At 44.7% G+C, this 23,994-nt stretch overlaps 1 protein-coding gene across 12 annotated transcripts in view; it reads right to left on the reverse strand.

The window, feature by feature from the left end:
* dlg4b (discs, large homolog 4b (Drosophila)) overlaps positions 1-23,994 on the reverse strand; it is a 131,014-nt gene that overhangs the window by 29,919 nt on the left and 77,101 nt on the right. For 9 of the 12 annotated variants that reach the window (XM_064329041.1, XM_064329040.1, XM_064329042.1 and 6 more), the window contains 2 exons: positions 22,929-23,090; positions 19,040-19,096 (listed from right to left, as the gene is read on the reverse strand). In XM_064329041.1, coding sequence (XP_064185111.1) covers positions 19,040-19,096; positions 22,929-23,090 — 219 coding nt within the window. Of the gene's footprint in view, positions 1-12,028; positions 13,071-19,039; positions 19,097-22,928; positions 23,091-23,994 lie in introns of those variants that run through there. The other 3 variants (XM_064329052.1, XM_064329051.1, XM_064329046.1) reach the window with 2 other exon arrangements.

The raw sequence follows: 23,994 nt of genomic DNA on the forward strand, positions 1-23,994 counted from the left end.
GGGGGGGCTGGAGCGCTCATAGAGCGGCTACAGACAGGCGTTTGCTGAGACCCCCGTGCGGCATTCTGAGAGAGGAGGGAGGTAATTGGGGGTGAGGGGTGGTGGGGGGGCATAGGGGGTACAGCCGAGTGTGGGAGGAAACAGGAAATTGTGCTCTCCTCTCTACGCTACACTCTGGAATGCGTGCGCATCTCTTTCTCTCTCTAGGCTCTCTATCTCATCTATATCTCTGGCATGTCAAAAAGGCAGTCCGTTACATAACTCTTATGCATCAAAAAACAGCACAAATAACAATGAGCTGATAATGAAAATGTCAAAGTAATACATTTTTTTAAAAACTAATATTACTGATTAAAAGCAACACAGGATCTCGACCACCATATTAAAAATAAGAATAAAGAAATACAGAAAATAAAGAACTGAAACACTTTTACTGACTATTCTCCATCCCAGAAATATGTCTGGATCTTCTCCATCTATATTTTCAGATAAATCAAGCCCAACAAAAATGAGCATTACACTATAGATAAACTGCACAGGCTACTGTCAAAGCATTTACAGAGCACATAATTCATAATTAGACAAAACATTAAAGAAAAATGTAAAATGTCATTAAACAGAAATCTAAACCGAAATTGACACTGATACAGAAACACAGCACTGCACGATAGCTGCAAAAGGCTTAATTATGTCACAGAAAAACACCGAGCCAAATTCTCCTCTGTCTGGGCCCCTATCCCACTTCTTTATCTAACCGTTGTTGTTTTTTTGTTATTTTTTTTACAGTTAAGACCCACTGTCCCTCAGGCTGCAGGATGCATTTGCATATTTGCATATTATTCTGCTCCCCCGGCCTCTTTCTCCTAATTTGATACACGTTTTCAACATTTGCAGGAATGTCTGAGCATCCAGATCTACTCTATTCTTTCTCGAAGCAAAGGCTGTTGCGTGTCTGTGGCATAACAGATGCACAAGGAGGACGCAGAGATGATGAAGAGAACAGCAAATGATGTTTCCGCTTTGGGGACCGAAAGATTAATCGGAAAAAAAAATACCCGCCTTGGAAAAAGGCAGACGTGGAAACGCGGGCCATTAGTCGAAGTTTTAAAAGGACGGGGATGATGTTTGCTTCCCTTTTCTCTCCCTCCAATCAGCGACAGGTCTGCCTGTCGTCGGAGGAAGGCAGACGGCACCTCTCTCCTCCTCCTCCTCCTCCTCCTCTCCTCCTCATTATTCCGTCCCCTGCACAGAGGGCCTTAATTAGCGAGCAGCGGTGTTGCCAAACTGCTTACAAGGCAAACGGCGGAAGCGGCAGGGAGATGGGGGCCCTTCCGACGCTCCCGCTTCTCCCGCGGTCTGACGCGGCTCCGTCAGAGCGCGCCCGATCTACGCCGGGCGCTGCTGTCCGCGTAGCGCACCCCTCCCCAATTCTGTGTGCGAGTGTGTCACACTCAGATTCAAATGCACTGACACGCCTGCACATCCGTCTGAGGCGTTCATAAAGCAGTCAATTAAACAAATGTCTGAATATTATTATTTGTGCTTTATTCTCCAACAATGGCAAGAATATTACTAATGGCAGAAAATTGTACTTAACACATGATATGACAAAAATGTCAAAGCATACAAATTGGCTTTCCATGTACAGGCTATATTCTCTCTCACACGCTCTCTCTGTTTCTCTCTCTCTCTCTGTCTCATTCCTCCACTTTAATGCCAGGGTGGCATCCCTCTCCACAGACCTCTCGTTGCCATGGCTACTCCATAGCAACAGCTGCTGGGCCCTTTGGGGGAGCCTGTTACCAAGACAACCAGGATTTCCACAGCCACTGTCTCAATCTCTTATCACACAGCAAATCACTGAAAAAACAGGGCGAGGAGACTCATTGATTTTAATGCTCCACTCCGAAATTTATATTCTGTTTCGATCCCAACTGCTTCTCAGAAGGAGTGAATTATAAGATTGTATTAGGACCTGCATGATTTCTCTATTGATGTATAAACTGTGCAGTAATGTCTTTCTAGGAGACAGAGCAACATCCACAGGAATATATTTGGGCTTTAATGATTAGCTGCTGGCATTTATCTTATAACCCTGATGAAGTCCCTGGCAGGGCATGGAGGAAGACCCAGCACAGGGGATAATATGTACGGCTGTCAGTACAATTTTAGGCTTCGCTGGCTTTGTCACTAAATTACAAATAAACACTTTGAACAATAAGTGACCCAGGCACTTACTGACGATCAACACTCAATGCACAGCATTTGGATGCAAATATTTTAGTAATAAAGAAAGAGAGTGAGAGAGAGAGAGAGAGAGAGAGTGAGAGACTACAAGATCACAGTGACTGATACAAAACCGAGAACTGCCTTGCTGACGCATAGACTGAGCGAGCAGAAGTAGGCCATGTTTTCTAAATTACATTTATAATGCATATCGCACATAATCTCATTATACACTGCCATAATATTCATTCGAGATTGTCGGCAGGGAAATTGCTACAGTCAAAAACCACTTTGAATTTGAATGAGAAGCAGGAGTGGCGGTACGAAGGGTTTGAAAGAAAGCCCATCAATCATGCCCGCCTCTCTCTTAGCGCTCGGACTGCCCAGGCGTCACACCAGCTGACAGGGCTATCACAGGAGTGTCACAGGCATGTCACGGGAGTGTCACAGGCATGTCACGGGAGTGTCACAGGCATGTCACGGGAGTGTCACAGGCATGTCACGGGAGTGTCACAGGCGTGTCACAGGCATGTCACAGGCATGTCACGGGAGTGTCACAGGCATGTCACGGGAGTGTCACAGGCATGTCACGGGAGTGTCACAGGCGTGTCACGGGAGTGTCACAGGCATGTCACAGGAGTGTCACAGGCATGTCACAGGAGTGTCACAGGCGTGTCACAGGCGTGTCACGGGAGTGTCACAGGCATGTCACAGGAGTGTCACAGGCATGTCGCAGGCACGTCAAGAGCACGTCACAGGCGCACCACTGAGACGCGCACAGGCCTCGCCTGAGAGAAGGCCGCCGCCTCTCATCAGATAAGGCTCTGCAGTAACACAGGCGTGACCATAACCACTCAGAGTCACGCGGGGGCGTGAAATATGGGCGGCAGGACGAACGCAATCCTCAATCCAACAAACAACCGTCGGGTCGATACAGACGAACCCGACCCGGCGTCAGGGAGACGAGGGTCCGCCCCGGCGTCCGGTCGCTCGAACGCTTTCACGCTTTCGCGTAATCGTTTGTGTACCCGGGGCAAAAATCTGTGAAAAATGAACGACTGCGAGAGATTTCCTGAAACACTGCAATTAAGGAATAAATCACTTCCCACGCATTAATCACAACAAACACAGGACTGACATATTACATTTACCGGGAAGTTTACTGCCCTTTCTAGGGAAAAAAAACAGATTTAAATGGTAATCTCATCATAATGCAGTTATGAATTTATAACTCACTAAAAATTTGCCCGGGCTGGATAATTACTTCCAACCTGACAAAAACAGTCGATGTCGAGTTCCATAGTGACCTCATCGTGTAGCTGGGAGAAGCATGCTGTAAAAACATGCCACATGTTCACAGCGAATTATTCACACACGTGAAGAGACACAGACACAGACACACACGCGCGCACTCACACACACACACACACACAGTCTGGTGTTCTCAGGTTGCTGTGCATGTGTAATGAAACCATGTATGCTAATGTGTCTCGCATCTGCGGCAGAAAGGGACAAAATTGCACTGCCAATCAAAGATGTCAGCAATATCGCGGTGGGGAAAAATGCGGCCAAATGATTTAGCACTTCAAAATCCCTGAAAGGTTGTACTGGCAGAACAAGATGGAGGGAGGAAAACATGCAGTCCCCTCTCTTTTTTGCCCTGTTCTTCTCGCTAGCTCTCTCCATCCTTCGTTCTTTTCACCCTCCATTCTATCTCATTCAGAAACAGAATAGTCGTCCGCATACAGTCCTTTTTTTTTCTCACCATCCCCATTCAAGCCCCGTCCTCCGGACAGACAGGACTGTTAATGCGGCTCATTAGCGTGTAAATTTGTCACTGTCCAAGCTGAGGGAAGAGCTGGAGACAAGACGTCTAAAATTAGCAAAGAACCATCACACGTGTCATCGTGGACAGACACAGTGCACTCGTAAACGTCTCCGGCATCTTCTGAAGCGACTTTCCTTTTTTTGTAAGCCCAGTTCTATAAACAGAAGCACTACAAAACAGGCAAACATCCATTCTGTGAAGGGCTTTGAGCTCAGCTGACGTGTGCACCCCACTGAGCTTCAGAGACCCGAGAGAGGTTCTGCTGGCGAGCCCAGTCAAACACAGAGAGACTGTATCAGACCACCACTTACCCCCTCTCCCATAAACAACTCATCACCTCTGCCACATGAGTCACAGTTCAGCTCCAGTTTAGCGCATAAATCCATAAAAAGAAGACAAGCCCATATATTATCTCACACACCTGCCACCCCCCCCCCACCCTCACCCTCCAACATTCTCGATATGGAAACCTAAATAAATGCTAAAATTTTAAATGAGAAACGTACTTTAGGAACACGTTAGTGTGTAATCTAATATAATGGTAGGAAGGGGCTATTTTGTTTGATCTTACACTTAAAATTACACATTCGTTGCATTATTTTGACAAATGTACATAATCCCATCAACATACTCTCACACTAATTTCTGTAGCGCAACATAATATATATTCCTTTAACATACTATCATACATACTCCCCTTATAATAAGGATATTGTACATTTTTATTCCATTTCTATATATTCTGATGGATTTCCCCAAAAGATTGTGATTATTACAAAATACAGAACAGTCAATCAGTGATTTTGACCAGGATGTTGGGGTTAAAATATGTGGAAGTGCCAGATGAGAAAATATGAAAGTGTTGGTAGGGTAGGAGAAAATAGAGAGATAGAGAAAAACGCAAAGAGAGAAAGGGAGAAGTGCAAGAATGGAATGCATGAGGGAGAAAGCAAAAATGAGAGGGAGAGAGCATGCTGTGCGTTCTCGATTTCTCACACGGCATTACCCATACAATACCCTGGAGCAGTTACATAAGAGAGAGCAAGAGTCAGAAAGACAGAGAAAGAGAAAGGGAGAGAGAAAGGGGGGAATGCAAAGATAGAGATAGACAGATAGATGGGTAAAGGGACAGAGAGAGAGACTGTTTCAGTATCTCATTCTGTTTCTGTCTGTAAGAGCATGCCTGTGTGTACTTGAGTGTCTCACCGTACGCGTGATACTGTCTCATTTTCACACTGATGTGCACATTATGTGCGGTCCTGAAGGGACCTGGAGCTGGCAGGAGCCGGGTCTGTGCGACGCTCTCCGTGGAAAGGCGCAGGTGCGCGAGAGAGGAAGCGCGTGCCTTTGCCTGGGAGTGATTTAGCGGGAGGAAGGGTTTGTGTACGCAGCCCTATATACAACAGTGTCCGTTCCCCCCCCCCCCTCTCTGTCCCCTTATTTCTCTCCCTATCTCTGAAGGCTGTCCCACTGTGGCACACCGGACTGCACAGCTCAGTGACTCCTCTTCCCTCTGAATTAATTAAAGCAATTTCTCTTCCCCTCTCCTGACAGCTCTCAACCAGCCCCCACAATCGCCCCCACCCCCCACCCCCTCCTTTTTCCCTGGTTGGGTGTCATTCTTTTTCACACCACCAGGTGGTGGTAGACATCACACACACACCTTCAAACGAAACATGGCGCTAGCGGGCCAACGCGTAAATGGGGACGTGGGGCACCCACACTTTTACTCACCCTCCTGCCGCTCCCCCTGTAGCCACGGCCTTAATATTGAACGCAGAATCCCCAGGTAATTACCCTTCTCTGCGGCAATCAGAAATCTATCAATGTAATGGATGAGGCAGCCAATGTAATTACAACCCCGCCCCCACTCCCCCCCACCCCCCCCACCCCCACCGGCTTCTTGCGTAATCTTGGCTTGCTCCCTGCAGACTCCCTCCCTCTAAACAGGCAGGCCTCGGACAGCTGACTCCCAACCAACCCGGTGCTCTGAACGGCTCACTGGACCAGGAGGGGGGGGGGGCTGGATCATGCGGCCAGGGCTTCAGCTGCTCAGGCCAGGGGGGGTAGGGTTGCGGGGGTGGGGGTGGGGGTGGGGGCATGCTGCACAGCCTCACCCAGCTCTCAGCAGGGCTCAAACACCTTTGATATGCACCAGAGGCTCAGTTCCTCTGCACCTCCAAACGGCTGATGAAAAATCGGCTTGCCGACCGTTACCCCTACAGTTAAATGAAAAAGGGTTTAAACAGTCCCTCCATCAGTGCCTGGTTTCGCTGTTTAAATGGCGCCGTTGCAAAACGCCGGTAACACCTCCTGTACAGGCGTACGGCTGAGAACGAAAAAAAAAACTCATCCGGGATTCACAACACGGCCTCCAGGGGCACCTTGGGGTCCCTGACAGGCATGGGGAATAAGCTCAGAATAATAAGGTATAACACACTAATGGAAAAAGAATCAAGCGCAGCACTATGGGTAACTTTTCCAAATATCTATTTCCTGAGAGTACACATCGGTATTGCCATATTTAACAAGGAGATGCTATGTTTTACAAAAAAAGAGCCCCAGCAGTTAGGGTTTTCCTCATGTTGTTTTAATTCAATAATGCAACAAAATATGCGTTTCTCTCCTTGAGGTTTTATCGACATAATTAGTAAAAAGGGTTTTTTTTTTCTTTCTGGTACACGCAGGTCCCATCTGAGGGGGAAGGGCCAAGCGTATGTGCTCCTGTACGTCACTTTGATTGACAACCAACCTGTAGCCAGTAAAACGCTAAAAATAGCCCCACGTTTTCGATTCCCTCCGAGGAGTTTAAATGTTTAAACGTTCAAGCGGCCAATCCCACACGTGTCACTGTGGCCTCTGAAATATGAATATGAACCTATTTAAGATTCTGCTGACCGCAAGCTTTTCAGGGGCTCCACTTAAGGCTGCCAGGGAGAGAGAGAGAGAGAGAGAGAGTGTGAGAGGAAGAGAGGGACAGAGAGAGATTGGGGGGGGGGGTTACAGGGCAGTGGCAGGGTCTTTCATGCAAATCAATGGGGGGGTTTTCCAAAAAAAAAAAAAACCATCCCTTTCTTTTTTCTCTTCCTCTTTCATTTGAGCCTCCCTTCTGCCCTTTCCTCTCTGCCTCGCTCTCAGTACCCGCCCTTAAGCTAGCCTCCAGCATTACAGAGTAACATACTCATAAGTCTCTCCACGTCCAGACCTCCCTCTTCCCATGTGTCCTGGGTTCAAACCGGCTCAGAGTTTTCACTCTCTTCCTCTCATCGTGTGCCGATCTCTATCATTTCTAGACTCTCTTCCTCCCTCTCTTCATCCCTCTATCACCGCCCCGCACCTCTCCACCTTTCCACCTCGCCTGAGCTCTCATCCCCAGCCAAAAAACAGATTCTCCTTTTCTTTTCCTCCACTTTTCTCCAGCTTGTCGCCACATCTTCCTCTCTCCCTTCTGTCCACAAGCCATCGGTCAGATGTCGAATATATTAAGCTGTTTTTTTTTTTCATTTGCAGGGCAAATGACATCATCCAGTCACTGGTGGGCACAGAGTTGAAAGGTTGCAAGGACAAAGACCGAGCAGGAAGCCACAGCGCAGCTTGATTAATTTCTCCAGTGGCTGAATGAAGCTCTGGTAAACCTGAAGCTCCTTGACTTTCTCCATTCCTCAGATGTTCAATTTCCTTTATGTTCTTGTTCAGTCATCCTCAGAACAATGGCAGCCATTTAAAAACAGTTACTTTCCAAAGAATTCAAATGTACAAGATAACCGGTGGTACAAAAGCCAGCATTAGACCACAATCTGATTTATCCGCTTTCACATGGCGGTACATTTTAACTGCAGAAAGGCAGAATTGAAAGTCAGATGGTTCAGGCTTTTCGCTGTATTCAATTAGTCATTCACAAAAATATGAAGAAAAAAAAAATCTAAGAAACACTTCACTAATCATAGGTCCCGTAACTTCCTGTCATTCCATTTGTATCAGTGTCGCAAACACACATCACAGCCCCCGAATCATTTGGTGAGTGACGCACTTGGTATTAAAAATCCGCTGAGAGAAAAGAACACAACAACCATAACTTCATTTCCAGGAACAATATATAATATCTTCGGCCTCGTTTCAGCACAGAGTGCCGCTCAGCTCCTCCATGTTTTTGCCATCATTATTTCAGTGACCTTTGACCTATGACCACATCACTGTATTTGATTTTATTTACCCTTTCATTTATCCAGGTCCCACAGAGATTTTTTTAAAAACCTATTTTTCAGGGGAGCTCCGACCACAACTTTTTCAAGAAAGTCATATTAGTAAGATAAGCAGTTATTTTTGCCCAATACGTGCACTTCCCTGCAGTCTGTTTATTTTCAAAACAACCAACTTGGTGCTGGGTTGCATTGTGTCCCAGAGGGACGCTACCAAGCAGGACACACTGAGAGCATGGTGATCCATACAGATGCAGCCATTTCAGCTGAGATGCACAAATGCCAAACGGGCCAGAACAGCATTACACATATGTTTAGATTCTGTTTTTTTTTTTTTTTAATGGAGGACATTTTGCCATAACTGCAATGACTTAGTTTAAACACAGAACATTGGCTCACAAACAAGGAGGATTTGGATGAATTCTTTGGATGAAGTGTTCAAGGCTATGAAGGGCTAGATGCTGTGGCTCAGCTTTATTCTCACACTGAGAATATCTAACAGACTGAAAATCAAAGGGTTAACAGTGTACCTAACCTTTCTGAGCATCATATGTTGGGTGCATGTTCAACTTACTCATCAGTACTGTGTTCCAATCTCACCAGCTCTGTCTTTATCTGTTTGATAGTTGGCCCAACAAAAACGTTGCGCCAACATCAGGCACTACTGTATACAGGGGTGTATAAATACACCCGTGGTTTTTTCAATATCATCATACCATCTGTTTTTAGGGTGAGTGCATTCCATCACTTCACACAACTGTTTACACACAGCCCAGCTGCAAATCATCATTTACTAATACATTTCTCTCATAAAAAAACATTACGGCACACACTCCGGTAGTTTTTTCAAGGGCAGTATGACAGTGTGAAAATCTGAACAGTGTCCTCCTCTATTCAACAGATGCAATCGGCTTGTCAACATCGGAGCAGAGTGGAATTACTCACATTTACAATCTCGCTGTAATCCCTGATTATCAACATGCTCACACTCTCACTAAAACTCACACAGTCCACTGCACACGTGGTCTAACTACATTTACTGTGCCTGTCTGTGCAATTAACCACAAAGAACCACACGGGAAAAGTGCAGGAACATGTTTGCCTAATTTAAATTTGCGCTTCACTCTTTTAAAATATGGTGAATAAGGAAATGGCAACGCTTACTGAATAAATTAATACAACACTATCTACACAGTACTATCTAATCTTAATCACATTCAGATACAATCTGACAACAAAGGAATTATCAAAATAAGTGAGTACGATTTGAGTTGGTCTCCCATTTTACATAATACATTTCCTTTAATATTTTGACTGGCAATAACTTGACTTTCGTCCCACAATAAACTTTAAGTGAGCTTGTAAACCTTCTTTCATTTATCTTTCTAAAGCTGTAGCACATGACACCTAAATCTAATGCTCAAGCTGCTACAGCTGTTGGTATGTGCTGAACATCCCATTTAATCAGTCACTGGATCACATTTGGATTAGTGACTTCCCATTTATAGTGGAGTTCATAGTAGAGGATATAAATTAGAGCTAATCTGAGAGATTTCAGCATTGCTATTTCATGACGTTGTGATTGAGGGATGTTCTGAACTCGAAAACTGAAAACATTTCAAACTGTATTTTGTTACGAATAAATTAGCAGTTATCTTGGAAAAGGTTTCTTTCACATACAGCCTCCATTCAAGACAAATCTCTGTGCAGTTAATCATATTTGTCAATGACACCCTAAATTGTCAAACAACAAATCATAAAAATGTCATCAAACTGCTACTGGGATGTGACGTAAGTTTGAAATAACATTTCAAACACATCATCAGATTGCGCGAACGACAGCAAATATCGTCTGTTAGCTGGCCAGAAAAGCAGAACAGACAAAACAATAAATCACCAATGACTAGGCTAAACACGAAACGCCACAAAGGCACGGCGTAATTACACAAGGGACCAAATCAAGGGGGCCGAGAGCCGGGCGGTCTTCTCTGTGATTTTATGTCCCGTTTCGATTGGGCACAATCAACTTCAAACCTTCGACATCGGGAGCCGTAACCAACCGCAGCCTTGCGTTCCGCCCACATTCCGCCTGGAACCTACTGGAAAAAAAAGACGTGCTGCGAACAGCAATGTCTGAATCCACAGGGGCTCCAGGAGAAGGACCAGGGCTAAACACGGCGGTGTGCATAATGAATGCTCTGCCGTGACATCTCTGGGCTCTCCGATGGAGCGCACAGGTGGAGAGAGACAGAACGCCGTGAGGCACATTCCACACAGCCTGAACCGCCCGGGGGGGGGGGGGGGGGGGGGGGGGGGAGGGACTCGCATGTGGAAACGGGAACCGGGAACCGCAAGGGACCGAGGACAGGAAAAAGAGAGGAAGGAGAGAGCACCAGAAGAAGGAAAAAGAAGCAAGAGTGGGGAGTGAGGGGGGAAGAGCAGATAAAACGAGGGAGGGGGACACAAAGGAGAACATATTTAGAGAGAGTGCACTTCCATGTCATGCGTATGTGTGTGGCGAGGGGATGCTCCAGGGGTTAAAGACGATGGCATATGTTTGCAAACCCACCCCCAAAACTCTCAGATACAGAAATAAATACTTCATGCAGAGCTTTCCTGAAAGCCTCTTATCCACTCCCACTCATGCACATTGTACAGCATGAAGGGGAGAGACGGAGAGACGCGCACACAAGGCAACGCTACACAACCAAATACGCCCACTATAAAGGACTGATAATCAAATCATACGCACCCACTATGTCACTACTACACACACATACACACTCTGTACTGCGTGTGCTGTACTGCGATATATACCCTCTACACCCACCCACATACAGGACACACATCATTAACCTCATACTGCTGTCCAATATTATACATAACATAACAAATTAATGTAGGCACATTATGTTTGAATACCATATGTAGACTGACAGGTAACCTTTTACATAGTGATATACTGCCTTTTTACATACTACAACATTAACATAAACATCTCTGACACACTCAAAGACAAGTGTGCGCGAGAGAGAGAGAGTTCTCTCCCGTTTCCCTCACTCGTATTCCCCTGTCACCACACGTGCAGTTAACAAACGCCCACGCTGTCGAAGAGCTCGGGGCTGGTGTGCTACGGAGGTGGTTACAATCACCGCCACAACGCCCTGACCGGTAACCCGGATGATGCCACAGCGCCACCCAGACACGACCCCAGACAATTTCTGCTAAGCTAAGAACAGCAGAAGCCTAATAAATAAATGAATACACCCATGACGGAATACCTTCCGGTCGATTACGTGTATTAAAGCACGTATTTTATACAACGATAGTCAATACATGCATCTGGAAGCGGAGAGACGGGTCGCATCTCAGAGCAGCTTTAATACGCACATAATTTACTCTTTCAATCCTGCTATCGATGGCCGAATATGCTATTAACAACTATTCATTGATCCACCTTTATTAAACAAGAGGTATAGCACTTTTTAATTTGACACCTTAAAATGGACCCGTTTCCATTTTGCTTGGCAACCTCCTACATCCACATGAATTCTTAGACAAACTCATTCAAGTCAGCAGCTTTTGGTGTACAATGATTCGCCACAAAATACAATATCAGACTATATATAGCCTACCCCCCCACCATGCACACTTGCACTATGGACGGAACTGAGAAGGAAAGAAGTAAATTCCCCAATTATCAAGAAACACATGTTCAATGGTCACAGGTCAAAACCTCTGCTCGAGCACGCATGCACGTGAGCATGGGGCCTACCAGCATTCTTTGCCTCTGCTTCTTCGCTTTCCTCACGTTGTTGATGAAGCGCCGGCCCATTTTCTTCGCGTACCACACGGACACAAACATACTGACCGGTGAACTCAGACTCTGAATCACACAAAATTATAGATGAATCCAGGGAGAGAATGTGTAGATGGATAAGAGGAAAGATAGAAGGGTCGTCTTCGTTTACATATACGACTACACAAACCACAAATTAAATTAATTACGCACTTCAGCGACCAAATTCTCTCAAAAATGTCTTTATACCGTTACAAGTAAACGTGAAGGCGCGTGTGCACGGGACACGGAATGCCAATAACGGTTAGCTAAGACGTTTTAAGACTAGCCTTTAAATTACCTGTTTCACAAATGTTCGTGCAATTTCTGTATTACACTGAAACAAAACACATTTTAATTACACTGAACCTCAGGCATCCAACATTTCAAAAGAAACGTGGGCAGTTTTTTTTCGCTCTACTCACAGTTTAATCCAACGGTTAGTTTGCGGTTCTGTTTTGTTTCGGTTGCTATTCCGATATCCGATTCAGTGAAATAAAACAATAAATTTGACTCGTCTTGCAATATGTTGGACATAAGTCTAAGAGTCCAAGAGAGCGCGTCAAATCCTTGTTTCTATCCCGAACCAAATGGTAAACTCATATGACATGCTCGATTAACTTAACTTAATTATTTAAAGAGTTTGCCTTATTCCTCTTAGTTTAAGCACCAATACATGATCATTTCATCCACGCATACTACCGCGCATAAATAACGCGCCTAAAACAATCAATTTGGAACTACAAAAGCATTATCGTTGTTCTGGAAACGTTTCACCTTAGCTCATTTTCAAAGGCTAGGGAAAAAAATCTGCGTATGTTTTCATCCCCCCTCCGCCGGGAAGGTTTTGAAAGAAAGCTCAACTCTGCTTTAATCTATCTGTCCCTTTAGTCTATGTCTGGTATCTTTTCATTTCTCCTTTTCTCCATCTCTCTCTCGCGCTGTCTCCCCGACGGGTATTCCGCTGTTGTAATTTGTGATGCGCTTGTATTCCCCGTCTCGCCTGCCGCCTCTCTCTCTCTCTCTCTCTCTCTCTCTCTCTCTCTCTCTCTCTCTCTCTCTCTCTCTCTCTCTCTCTCTCTCTCTCTCTCTCTCTCTCTCTCTCTCTCTCTCTCTCTCTCTCTCTCTCTCTCTCTCTCCCTCCCTCCCTCCCTCCCTCCCTCCCTCCCTCCCTCCCTCCCTCCCTCTCTTCACTTCTCCAATGTTACCATCTGCACCCAATCGGCACCACGGCGTTATATAAATCAATTAAATCAATTTAGTGTTGATAGAGTGGACAGAGGGGAAGGTGTGGAGGATGTAGCAGGGGAATAGAGACAGTACAAAATAGATGGAGTATGGTGACTGAATGATGTGAGTACAACACATGAATGGTATTACAGCACACCACTTCACTCAAATCATTTCTGTGCCCCTCATTAGATCTCAAATCACAGCCAAAGTCATAGTAACCACGTACATCAGCATAAGCAGCGCACAGTTACACAACCAGTACATTTCCAGAGATTAACCACGACAATGGTTTTGTTTTCTGGATGGTTTGGACAGCACTGTGCAAGGAAGAGGGTGTGTTGCAAAGAATTTCTAACTGCAGCCTCATAAATTCCACGCATGCTACACCTCGCAACGTGGATGGGTATAGGCTCTACACATACATGCATGCGCACATGAAAAATAATCTCCTTGAACCCATTAAATGGATTTCTCCATGGGGCCAGCGCTAAATCCAGAGATAATGCCATTTAAGCCAGCGCCTGATAAAGAATGCTATCTGCACTCTCCCAAAATGAGTCTAACAAACACATGGATATCCAGGGAAATGGCCCATGGACAATAATTGTCTAAATATTTACTCCAATACTGGCTATTGTTTTCCCTATCTCTCTTACCCTCTCTCTGTGACACCCCCTTCCCCCTCAACTCACACACGAAACTGGCCTCGGAGCATTCAGCACCATGGACAGCACCCCAGAGACCCCAGAGGGAGAAAGACAGTGGTAGAGATATGAGCAGCACAGAACGGAAGGAGGGGGGGGGGGTGTTGAGGGTAGAGCAGATAGCTACCATTCTACAAGGGTGCTCGTTAATTCGGATTTGGTATTTTGCCGTATCGATTTCCCATAGCGTGGCCCCACCGCAACAGCGTTCAACTGCTGAGGAAACACTTTGGGAATAAACCAAGGGATGCAGACACTCACACACACACACACACACACAGTGCATGCTAATCTGTACACAATCACACTATTCAGAAATTCTCACACACTCACTGACAGTGCGGATGCACAGTACGTGCAGGATCCATAAGCACACACACACACACACACAGTGTATGCTGATCTGTACACAATCACACTATTCAGAAAAATTCTCACACACTCACTGACAGCGATGCACAAAATGTGCATGATTCGTAAGTACACACGCACACATGAACACACACACACACACACACACACACGAACAGGGAGAGAGCAGAGTTACGTAAAGTTCACTTACACTCGCTTGACTAAATAAGACTACACTCCGCTGGAATACCTAGCCCCTGCCTCTAGTCCTTTAGCTCTCAGTTCCCACTTTCTACCCAAAACACCTTCCCCCTGATCTATCAATCATTCTCTCATTTCCCCAGGTTCGGTTTGCTTGTTTACCCCTGCTTCCTCTTCCCTCTTTCCTCCCCTCATTCCCTCCCTGTGGATAGGCTGTCTGCTTGCACAGCGATTAAAACAGCATTTTAGACAAAAACCTAAGAGCCATTTCAGCCATTCTTTTGGTTAAAGGATCGTGGCGGGATAAGGGAAAAAACGAAGGGCACGGGAATGACACTTGGGGAGCCATTGTCTGTCCAAACTTACATGGGAGAAAGAGGGAGGGGGGGAAGAGAGCAAATAGAAGGGAGAGAAAGAAAGAGAGAGATGGAAAGAGAGAGAGTGAAAAAAAATGAGCACAAATGGAGCAGGAGCCTTAGGGAATACAACAGAGCTGTAATTGAAGTCTTGCATGAAAATCGCTATACGCACTTAACTGAACTGAGACTCGACTGCAGTCAATTCGACGAAACACAATAGCATTGAGCTGTGTGATCTGGCGGCTAGATGAACAGAGAAGGGCACAGAGAGTCAATGAACAATGAAGTGCGAGGAAGGAAAGTGGACAGAAAGAGAGAAGGCCAGAGGACTGCAGAAGGAACTCAAATCAGGAAAAGGAATACTTTCTCCAAACAGAAGTTTGGTTTAGCACTGATGCACAGACTTTTTTTTTTTTTTTTTGGTGCTGTATAATATAAACCTAATGAATGGTTTAGCATACAGTCAATCTGTGCTGTATAATGTGCTGTAAAATGAAAACTCAGCCCATTTCCAGCCACCAGGGCCTGGCTGAGCCACTTCAGCACCAGGCTCTTCCTAATCCAATAGGCTTCGAGCCACTGACACTTCCAGTACTGGCAAGAGACAGGACACCGGTTCAGTCAGGATGCTGATGGTAATGCAAAAGACTGCAGACACGGCAGCCCTCTAGTATCTGAGTGGGGAAGCAGAATGGGGTACAGGGAAAGCATCCAATGGCCAACTTGCTGGTTTTCAGCCAAATTTTTGTCCTGGGTGTCATCTTCTAATACACCTTGGGAGAGGTTAACTTGAAGGACTGTTTATGGAACGCAAAAGCAGTCACAACAAGGTCACAATATCTATGCATTACAGGCATTTAGCAGACGCTCTTATCCAGAGCAACTTACACGTCTTTTAACATAGCACTCACATTGCATCCATTTATACAGCTGGATATATACTGAAGCGATGCAGGTTAAGCACCTTGCTAAAGGGCACAACGACAGAGTTCAACCTGGGAATCAAACCTGTGACCTTTAGGTTACAAGACCAGCTCATTATACAAACCTGCTTCCCCATTATACTACTACGCTGGATTCGCTGAAGGATCACAACGGGTCAAAATCACTATTAGGATGTGATCTCCGGGGAATACGTCACCCTGCGACTTTCTTTTTGATGCGAAGTTAAAGCTGTTCATGCATATGTAAACTTGTACTAAGAGGGCGGAGATTTTCTAAATGAGGTCAGTTATGTGTTCCCTCTGATTTACTGAAGCATGCCTTAAGTGCTACGGTGTTCTTCGCGTGCGGATGTTAAAAACTCCTGAAAGCACGCAGTGATTTGCTGAGCGCTGATATAGTCTAGCTTAGGTTGCGTAAAAGGCATGGCAATGAGAAATTGTATCTCTCAAACGCGGCAGCAGCCAAGAGGAGACGCACAGAGAGAACGCAAATCAGAACAAGACGGGGGAGGGCCTCTGATCCGAGAATTATCTTTTGTTTAAACGAACGGCAAACAGTCAAAGCGATACAAGTCGCACAGCCACACAGTGATCACACTACCGGAGGACACGAGAGGAACTTGAGTCTCGCCATCCAAGATCAACTTTCCTCCCGGCTACGGGGAAGCTGCTGTCAGCTTCACATTTCATTTCATCCGGATCCGTTCGAAATAGGCTACAGGCGCAGGAATTTCACAGTCCGGGTTTTGCTGTCCGAGGTTTTGGACGATTAAGTTTTTTTACTAAATCACTATTTTTAGACATTTTAACATGCAGACAGGATACAGACAGGATGCAGAATTTACATCGGCCATTCTGTCATCGGCCAGCAGTTAGCATAAAAAAAGCACTTCAGTATTCAAGCTATTGTGTGGGTATGCGTTCAGTAGGGTATAGCTCAAATCGTGAATGCAGTTGTATCAAAACTACGAATGTCTAAATGTCAGTTTTCTTGTTCTTGTGGGAGTCTCACTAGTTACAGTACAATCGGTTTCTCTGTATCTTGTAATGTGGATGTGTAAGCACACCATGAACATGCATGTCGTATTATAGCAAATGTTTTTGGGCTGTGACTATTTCCTATGTGAATATGGCCCCTTTCCTTTTATTAAACGTGTTTAAATGATTGTTTTAAGACAAATCATATACACTTACAATGTGACAAACAATTGAAAAGATACTAACCAGGTAAAAGGTACTGATATTTTCCCAAAAATGTACTTCAGGGACCCACAGTTCCCTCTAAGGTGTGGACCTGGTACTACATTAGGATGGGTGAGGAGGAGTTAAGAGAGAAAAATCACAAACACAGGTTTTTCTTATTATTAATAATAATAATAATAATAATAATAATAAATGTGCAGGTAGGGTACTAGAAACTCATGCTGGGCTTATATAAAAACCTCACCCTCAAACATTAACATAACAGAGATTTTTTTCCTTTCTTATCTAATGACATATTATCTTTCCTTATTTAACAGCAAAATACAATTTGATAAGACCTTTCGTAGAACAAACCCTCATGTTGTACTATCTACGACCAAAGCAATATCAAACACAGGTGTCTCAACAGTGATAGAATTCCTTTTAAATGTTGACAATACTGCCACCTACTGGCATATTTGTAGCTGCAGAAGTCAGAACTGGTTACAATATTTCGAAACAGACAATAACGAAATAATTCCAAAAGACCACGCTATTGAAACACAATTGCTTGCATGTCGTTGCCATTGATAGTTCCTCGATAATTAATATGGCTTTAATAAAACAGAAAAGCTGAGGCTTGTCCCAACGACCACTATACTGAACATTAATATGAAAATATGAAACAGCTTGTAAACACACACATAGTGGGGCAAAAGAATGAACATAAAAACAGGCAAGTGCATAAAACAGCATAACTGAAAAATGTCTCCAGGAAGTAATTTGCAATTTTTTTTTTGACAGCCACTACATTTATCAGTAATATCCTCACAGTCCAACACCACAGCTCATTTGACAATAAAGCAAAAAGAAGCCCTTGTCCCTCCCCGTCACCAAAGACAGTTTTATCGTTTTACCCATTTTAATCAGTGCAGAACTGCGGTCTGTCTGGGTCTCACTTAATTACATCTCAACATGTAAATTCAACATTTAAAAAATCATTTAAAAATGTGCTGACACTTGACGATTAAAAATGCACACTAGCACAAGTAGCTCTATATTTCAAGACCTGAAAAAGCAGTAAAATCCAACTGGACTGATCATCTTTTTAAATCATGAGATCACAATGCTCACCATTTCCTCTAAATAAATGATACGCAGACAGGTATGTTTGGCTGTTGATGTATATCAAACACACACACTTCCAGTACAAACCAGATTCACATTTCTATGCAGTCACATGACACAAAAAACACACTTTTCTCAGGATTAAGTTTCATAAAGTACCAAGCATAAATCTTTTTTTCTACTGCACAGATCGACACGCATACATGGTTCTCAGAATCTGTTCCATTCCATATGTTTCTAAGCAGGTCAAATCCACAAACACGCATGGGTCTCAGCATATCAATTCCATCCACACGTTTTAAACGAGATCCATTCCTAATACGCATTTCACTACAGTTGCTCAGCAAACATACGCGTATCTCTCTCTGTCACCCATAATAATGAATAGGAGTGCTGCCGTGGTAATGGAATTTAATGCACAGTAAATTGTTCTCTTTCACAGGAAAATCATATACTAAATGTCACTGAGAAAGCAACTGAAAAAGCTGTTAAAAAAACACATTGCTGCATAACACCAGCAGCAATCCACCTGAATGGAAAGGTCACAACACAGTGGAAAAGCCTAAAGTTCAGTGATAATGAAGGAGACAGAAATATAAACGGGGATAGTCCTAGCGATAGCAACCGCGGCAACAGTAACCGCAGCGACGACGAGTAGTGCACAGCGGCGTGACTAGAACTACCATCGTCCGCGGCCGACTGAAATGGCAACGACATCCACAGGAACGCTGTTGCTTGACGACGGTGACAACAGTGAAAATGCAAGCCACAGTGGTGCCAACGACAATGCCGCAGTGAGGTGATGACATCATAGCAAATCGTCAGCCAGCAAGGGGCGTGTCTTACCAGAGTGGAGGCAGCGGAGGTGTAGATAGGGGTGTGGCCAGTCGACATCAACACTGGCTGCAAGACAACAAAGGAGGAGGGGGTAATTGCACAGGGAGGAACAGCCAGGGAGCAAGCAAAGGGGGCACAGGGTTTGCCTGAGAAATAACTTTTTATGGGCTTTAGGGAGATGCTGCAATCAAATTTTGATTCTGGATCAGCAAAGCAAATACAAGTCGTAAATGAAACCTATTCATGCAGAAAGCCAAACAGATCCCAGATCAGTCATTGGGGGCAGCATTTATCTGAACTCATAAGAGGAGACATCATGGGGAGGGCAGGAGGGGGACAGCCTCAGGTGGGGAGGGGGGGGGCAGGGCAGGGTGTGGGGGTGAGGAGAAGAGGGAGAAGCATGAAGAGCTACAGCGCCAGAGGGTGTAGGGTTTTGTGGTGGACGAGAATGGTGTAGGGAGGGGCTGAGAAACTGGTGGAGTGGAGTGCATAGAGAGAGAGAGAGAGAGAGGCCAGCAGAGAGAGGAGAGAGAAGATAGACAGCGATACAGACAGACAGAAAATGGAAAGTACCTTAATGATGGTTGTATTTGTGTGTGTGAATGTGCATGTGTGTGTGTGTGTGTGTGGAGAGGGAAAAAATGAAAGAAAAAGGAGTAAAGGATGAAGCATGCAAAGGAGAACATGGAGAGCCTTCCAGCCAAGTCCAGAGGTCCAACCCCCACTTTATAACAACACACCCTGTTTATCTCCATTCCACAAACCCTTAGCTGGACATTATCAGCACCTATAGCCAACTTTCAGTGCAGCCATAACCTTTAAAATGTCCCCTGTGGAACACTTCATTACAGAATTCGGGGCCTAGCCCTTTAATAAACCTGTCCATTCTGCGTTTGCGGGACAGTTGCAGAAGATGATTACAGGCGAAACATGGCTCGGAGCTTGGACTCAATTTTTTGCATGGGAGGTTTCGGATACACCGAACTATTAAACAGCCATAAAGTTTGTCTTGATGAATCAGGTGTATGCAGCCTGGGCCATGAAGAGCGATATCAGAACTACATATTCTGTCACACGCTCCAATAGCACCATCCTTTGGCTTCCCAGAGTGGCACACCTAGCTAAAGCACGTGCTCTCAATACACTGATGCACATTGCTACATCGGTGCGTCGGTGATGTGCAGTGAGGGAAAACGTCTATGGTCAGCAGCCCTGCAGGGCGGCTCGCGGCGCATTCAGGCATCCCACTCAGACGCGCTCGGGACCAGCAGCTGCAGAGACTGCAGCGCAGCTCCACGGCCTCAGAGGATGATTTCATTAAGTGAGGCCCAGGAACTCAGGGAAACTCCCATTCATCATCTTTTCCCCAGGTGGGAAGCATAAGCACTCGGTGGGGCGGCTCCTATACGGCACGCTTCTCATAAACATATTTTGCTTTCGTTTTCTTTTCCTCAAACCCACACAGGCTAGGGTTGATTTTACTTTATTTTCCTGAACTTCATCTCTCATCAGCAACACAGCACTTCATTGTTTTCTTTTAGAAAAGATGGCATTATTATGGGGCAGAAGGACACAGTGTGAAAGTGAAATAATTTAGGGCAACAGGAAAGATGAGAAAAACTAAGACAGGAGACAAGAGAAGAGAACAGAATAAGATATTAACATACAGAGTGAGAGAGAATGATGATAAAGGACAGAGGGCCATATAATAATTTGGGAGAAAAGAAAAACAAGAGTTAAAAAAACAGAAAGAAAGAGGAATATGGAGACAGGAAGATGACAGACATTCTGAAACAGCTGAAGAGGGTATTTCGTACACCACTCAGAAGTGCACAGTGCAAACGTAAGCACTATACAAATGCTGAATGAAGAACACAATAGGCTCAAGATTTCTTCTTTCCAAAACCAATTTCATCCAAATTCATCACCATGATATTACCACCATAAAAAAACAGAAGACATAAGTATAAACTATTCCACTGAGATGTTAATAAGGTAACCCCAGGACCAATGAAAAAGCAAACAGAAATATGTGATATATGGACAAAAAATGACTTCAAAAAAATGAAGAGAACCATGGCAATTGCATTCAGCTCCTAATGCAGCTATGAGAAGCCCTGGAAATCCTTCCGTTCGTTACCCTAACAATGAAATAGCATGCAGTTCCTCTTATCAGCACAAGATGGCACCCTTACCCTGCAAAAACAATGAGCAAAGCAATACAGCTGCAGTTAGGGGTGCATATTGAGTGAAATTAAGCCCCGTCCAAGTGGTCACGTGTACAGTTACATGGCATTAATATCTACACGCTGCAATATATATGATGGGTTCATTGTACTGTGCTTTACATAGCTGTGTAAGCATAAAGACAGAACATAAGAAATGAATGTATTATAATAGAGATTATGTGCAGAGTGTCACTAGCTAAATCCATTGATATTTAATAGCAAGCCTGTCTTGATTGTGACATCTACCCAAAAACATTATGTCTGTGAGAGCAGAAAAATGAGCTGAGGATATGCTGATTACATAAACCAGAGAAGATTTTTGACACTTGTAATATATCTCTCAGAGTGGGTGACAGGTTCAACAATGTCCTCATGCTTTAATTACATCATGAAGCAATCTGAAGGTCGAGGAGCCCATCTTACGCAAGATAAACAGAGCAAAGAAGACAATGAAGACACCAAGATCAATGGAAAGACATTGAGACAATCGATGCTTTTTCCTATAGAGGAAACAGAGAGAAATATAGAGAGAGAGAAAGAGACCAACAAAGAAAGGAGGAAGATAGACACAAACAGAAGACAGAAAATACTTTAATGATGGTTATATTTGCATGCATATGTGCGTGAGTGTGTATGTGTGTGTGTGTTTATGAGATTGCGTGTGTGTGTGTTTGTGTGCGTATGTGCGTGTGTATGTGTGTGTTTATGTGATTATGTGTGCGTGTGTGTGTGTGCACATCCGTGTGTGTGTGTGTGTGTGTGTGTGTGTGTGTGTTTCTGTTCTTCTCCACCCTCTGTCAGTGCTGTTGCCACACAGGGAAGAGTACTTCTCTGAATGTGATAAACAAATGAAACCCCTGGATTTTTCCCAGTATTTCTGCTGAGTGCTCGTGTTGTTCAAATGAGACCAGTGACAAGACTACTGAGGAAACACTCAGAGAGACGCGGGGGTATAGGGAGCTGAATAATTAATTAAGCATAAGAACCAGCAGATCTCACAAACTGTTCCTGGCACTAACACTGGGCCCATGGGTATGACTGCCGCCTCCTGTGGCCCAAATGTCAAAGTGAGTGATGGGGAACCATTATTCAGGACATCCATGCTGGGTGGCCCTTTCCTGTTGGTCTCTGCCGTGTCTGTCTATCGGTCTGTCCTGTGTGTTTGTGTGTGTATGTGTATGTGTGCATGTGCGAGTGTGTCTGTGTGTTTGTGTGTGTGTGTGTGGTATGTGTGTATGTTCATGTGTGTGTGTGCGCGTGTACATGTTTTGTCCCGTCATGACTGAAGGCCGTGTCTGCGTGTCTGGGTGTCAGTGTGTCTGTGTGTTTGTGAGTGCGCATGTGTGACTGTGTGTCTGTGTGACTGGGTGTCTGTGTGACTGTGTGACTGTGTGACTGGGTGTCTGTGTCTCTGGGTGTCCATGTCTCTGGGTGTCTGTGTGCCTGTGTGTCCGTGCGTCCGGGTGTCTGTGTGTCCGTGCATATGTGTGTCTGTGTGTCCGGGTGTATGTGTGTCTGTGCGCCTGTGTGCCTGTGTGCCTGCGTTTCTGTGTGTCTGTGTGTCTGGGTGTCTGGGTGTCTGGGTGTCTGGGTGTCTGGGTGTCTGTGTGTCTGTGTGTCTGGGCACCTGAGTGTCTGCTTGCTGTCAGAGTGCTCGGTGGGCGGGTCACCTTGATGGGGGACAGGTGCGTGTGGGGGGCGTATCCGTGCATGCCGTCCATGGGGGCCAGGCTTTTGTCGCTCAGGTGCATCAGTTCCCCGCTCTTCCCCGGGGCCAGGTGGGCAGGGCTGTGCTCCATGGGGGGCGTCTCCTCATCTTGGTACCTGTATTTCTGCAAACACACAGAGGGGATTTCTCAGAGACGCTTGTCAAAAGGTTGACAGTACAAAGATCAATAGCAGTCTTAGGAGACATTGTATGAAACGGCAGCAAAAGTAATCACGTGATCAGGCACAGAAAGCATTCCTATAGGTCAGATCTGTAAGTGTGTGTACTGTTTCCTCCTTATTTTGAGCATGCAAGGAAAAAAGACTTGAGAAACACACTTGCCTGGGTTATCGACAAACTTCACAAGAAGGTACAACCCCTCAAAATGCATCAGAACAACAAAAAAACATCTTTGGCACTGAATTCCCGACAGATAAAACCTCACAAACCAAGTTGTATGTACCAATAGCTAGGAAATATATCTGATATACATTTATCATACAGTAAGTCTATATTGGCAACACAATATATTTTCCAATAAAGCCTATCGAATTACATTTAACAGATCATGTTAGGGGTGGGGTGGAGAGAGGGGGAGAGAGAGAGAGAATATGATGAAGAAATAGAATGCATGAGGAAGAATAACCATGGGGATTACTAAAAAGGACACCCTTGTTTAAATTTAGTTTAGTTACATTAGAGCTGCAGAATCACACTCAGCCACACATTAAAGCCACAGGACAGACGAGATAAACACATGAACCTTCCTGACAGACATCCCGTTAGTACACAGGAAGAAAAAGTCCAGCAAACAAAATATTTAAGTTTTAGATAGAGAGAAAGCTTTCCATAAAATAAACTACATAAGATTGTACCAATATTCCATCTGCTTGCACTGGCACAGAACATGTTTTCTGCATTTACAGTGCACAGTCATTTTTATCATTTATGAGCTTATAACATTAGGCGCTGCATCATTTTATTATCTCATTAACAGTATGTTTTCTGAATTTAAATAAATGAAAATA

This window comes from Anguilla rostrata, chromosome 3 (assembly GCF_018555375.3).
Source record: "Anguilla rostrata isolate EN2019 chromosome 3, ASM1855537v3, whole genome shotgun sequence".
NCBI lineage: Eukaryota > Metazoa > Chordata > Actinopteri > Anguilliformes > Anguillidae > Anguilla > Anguilla rostrata.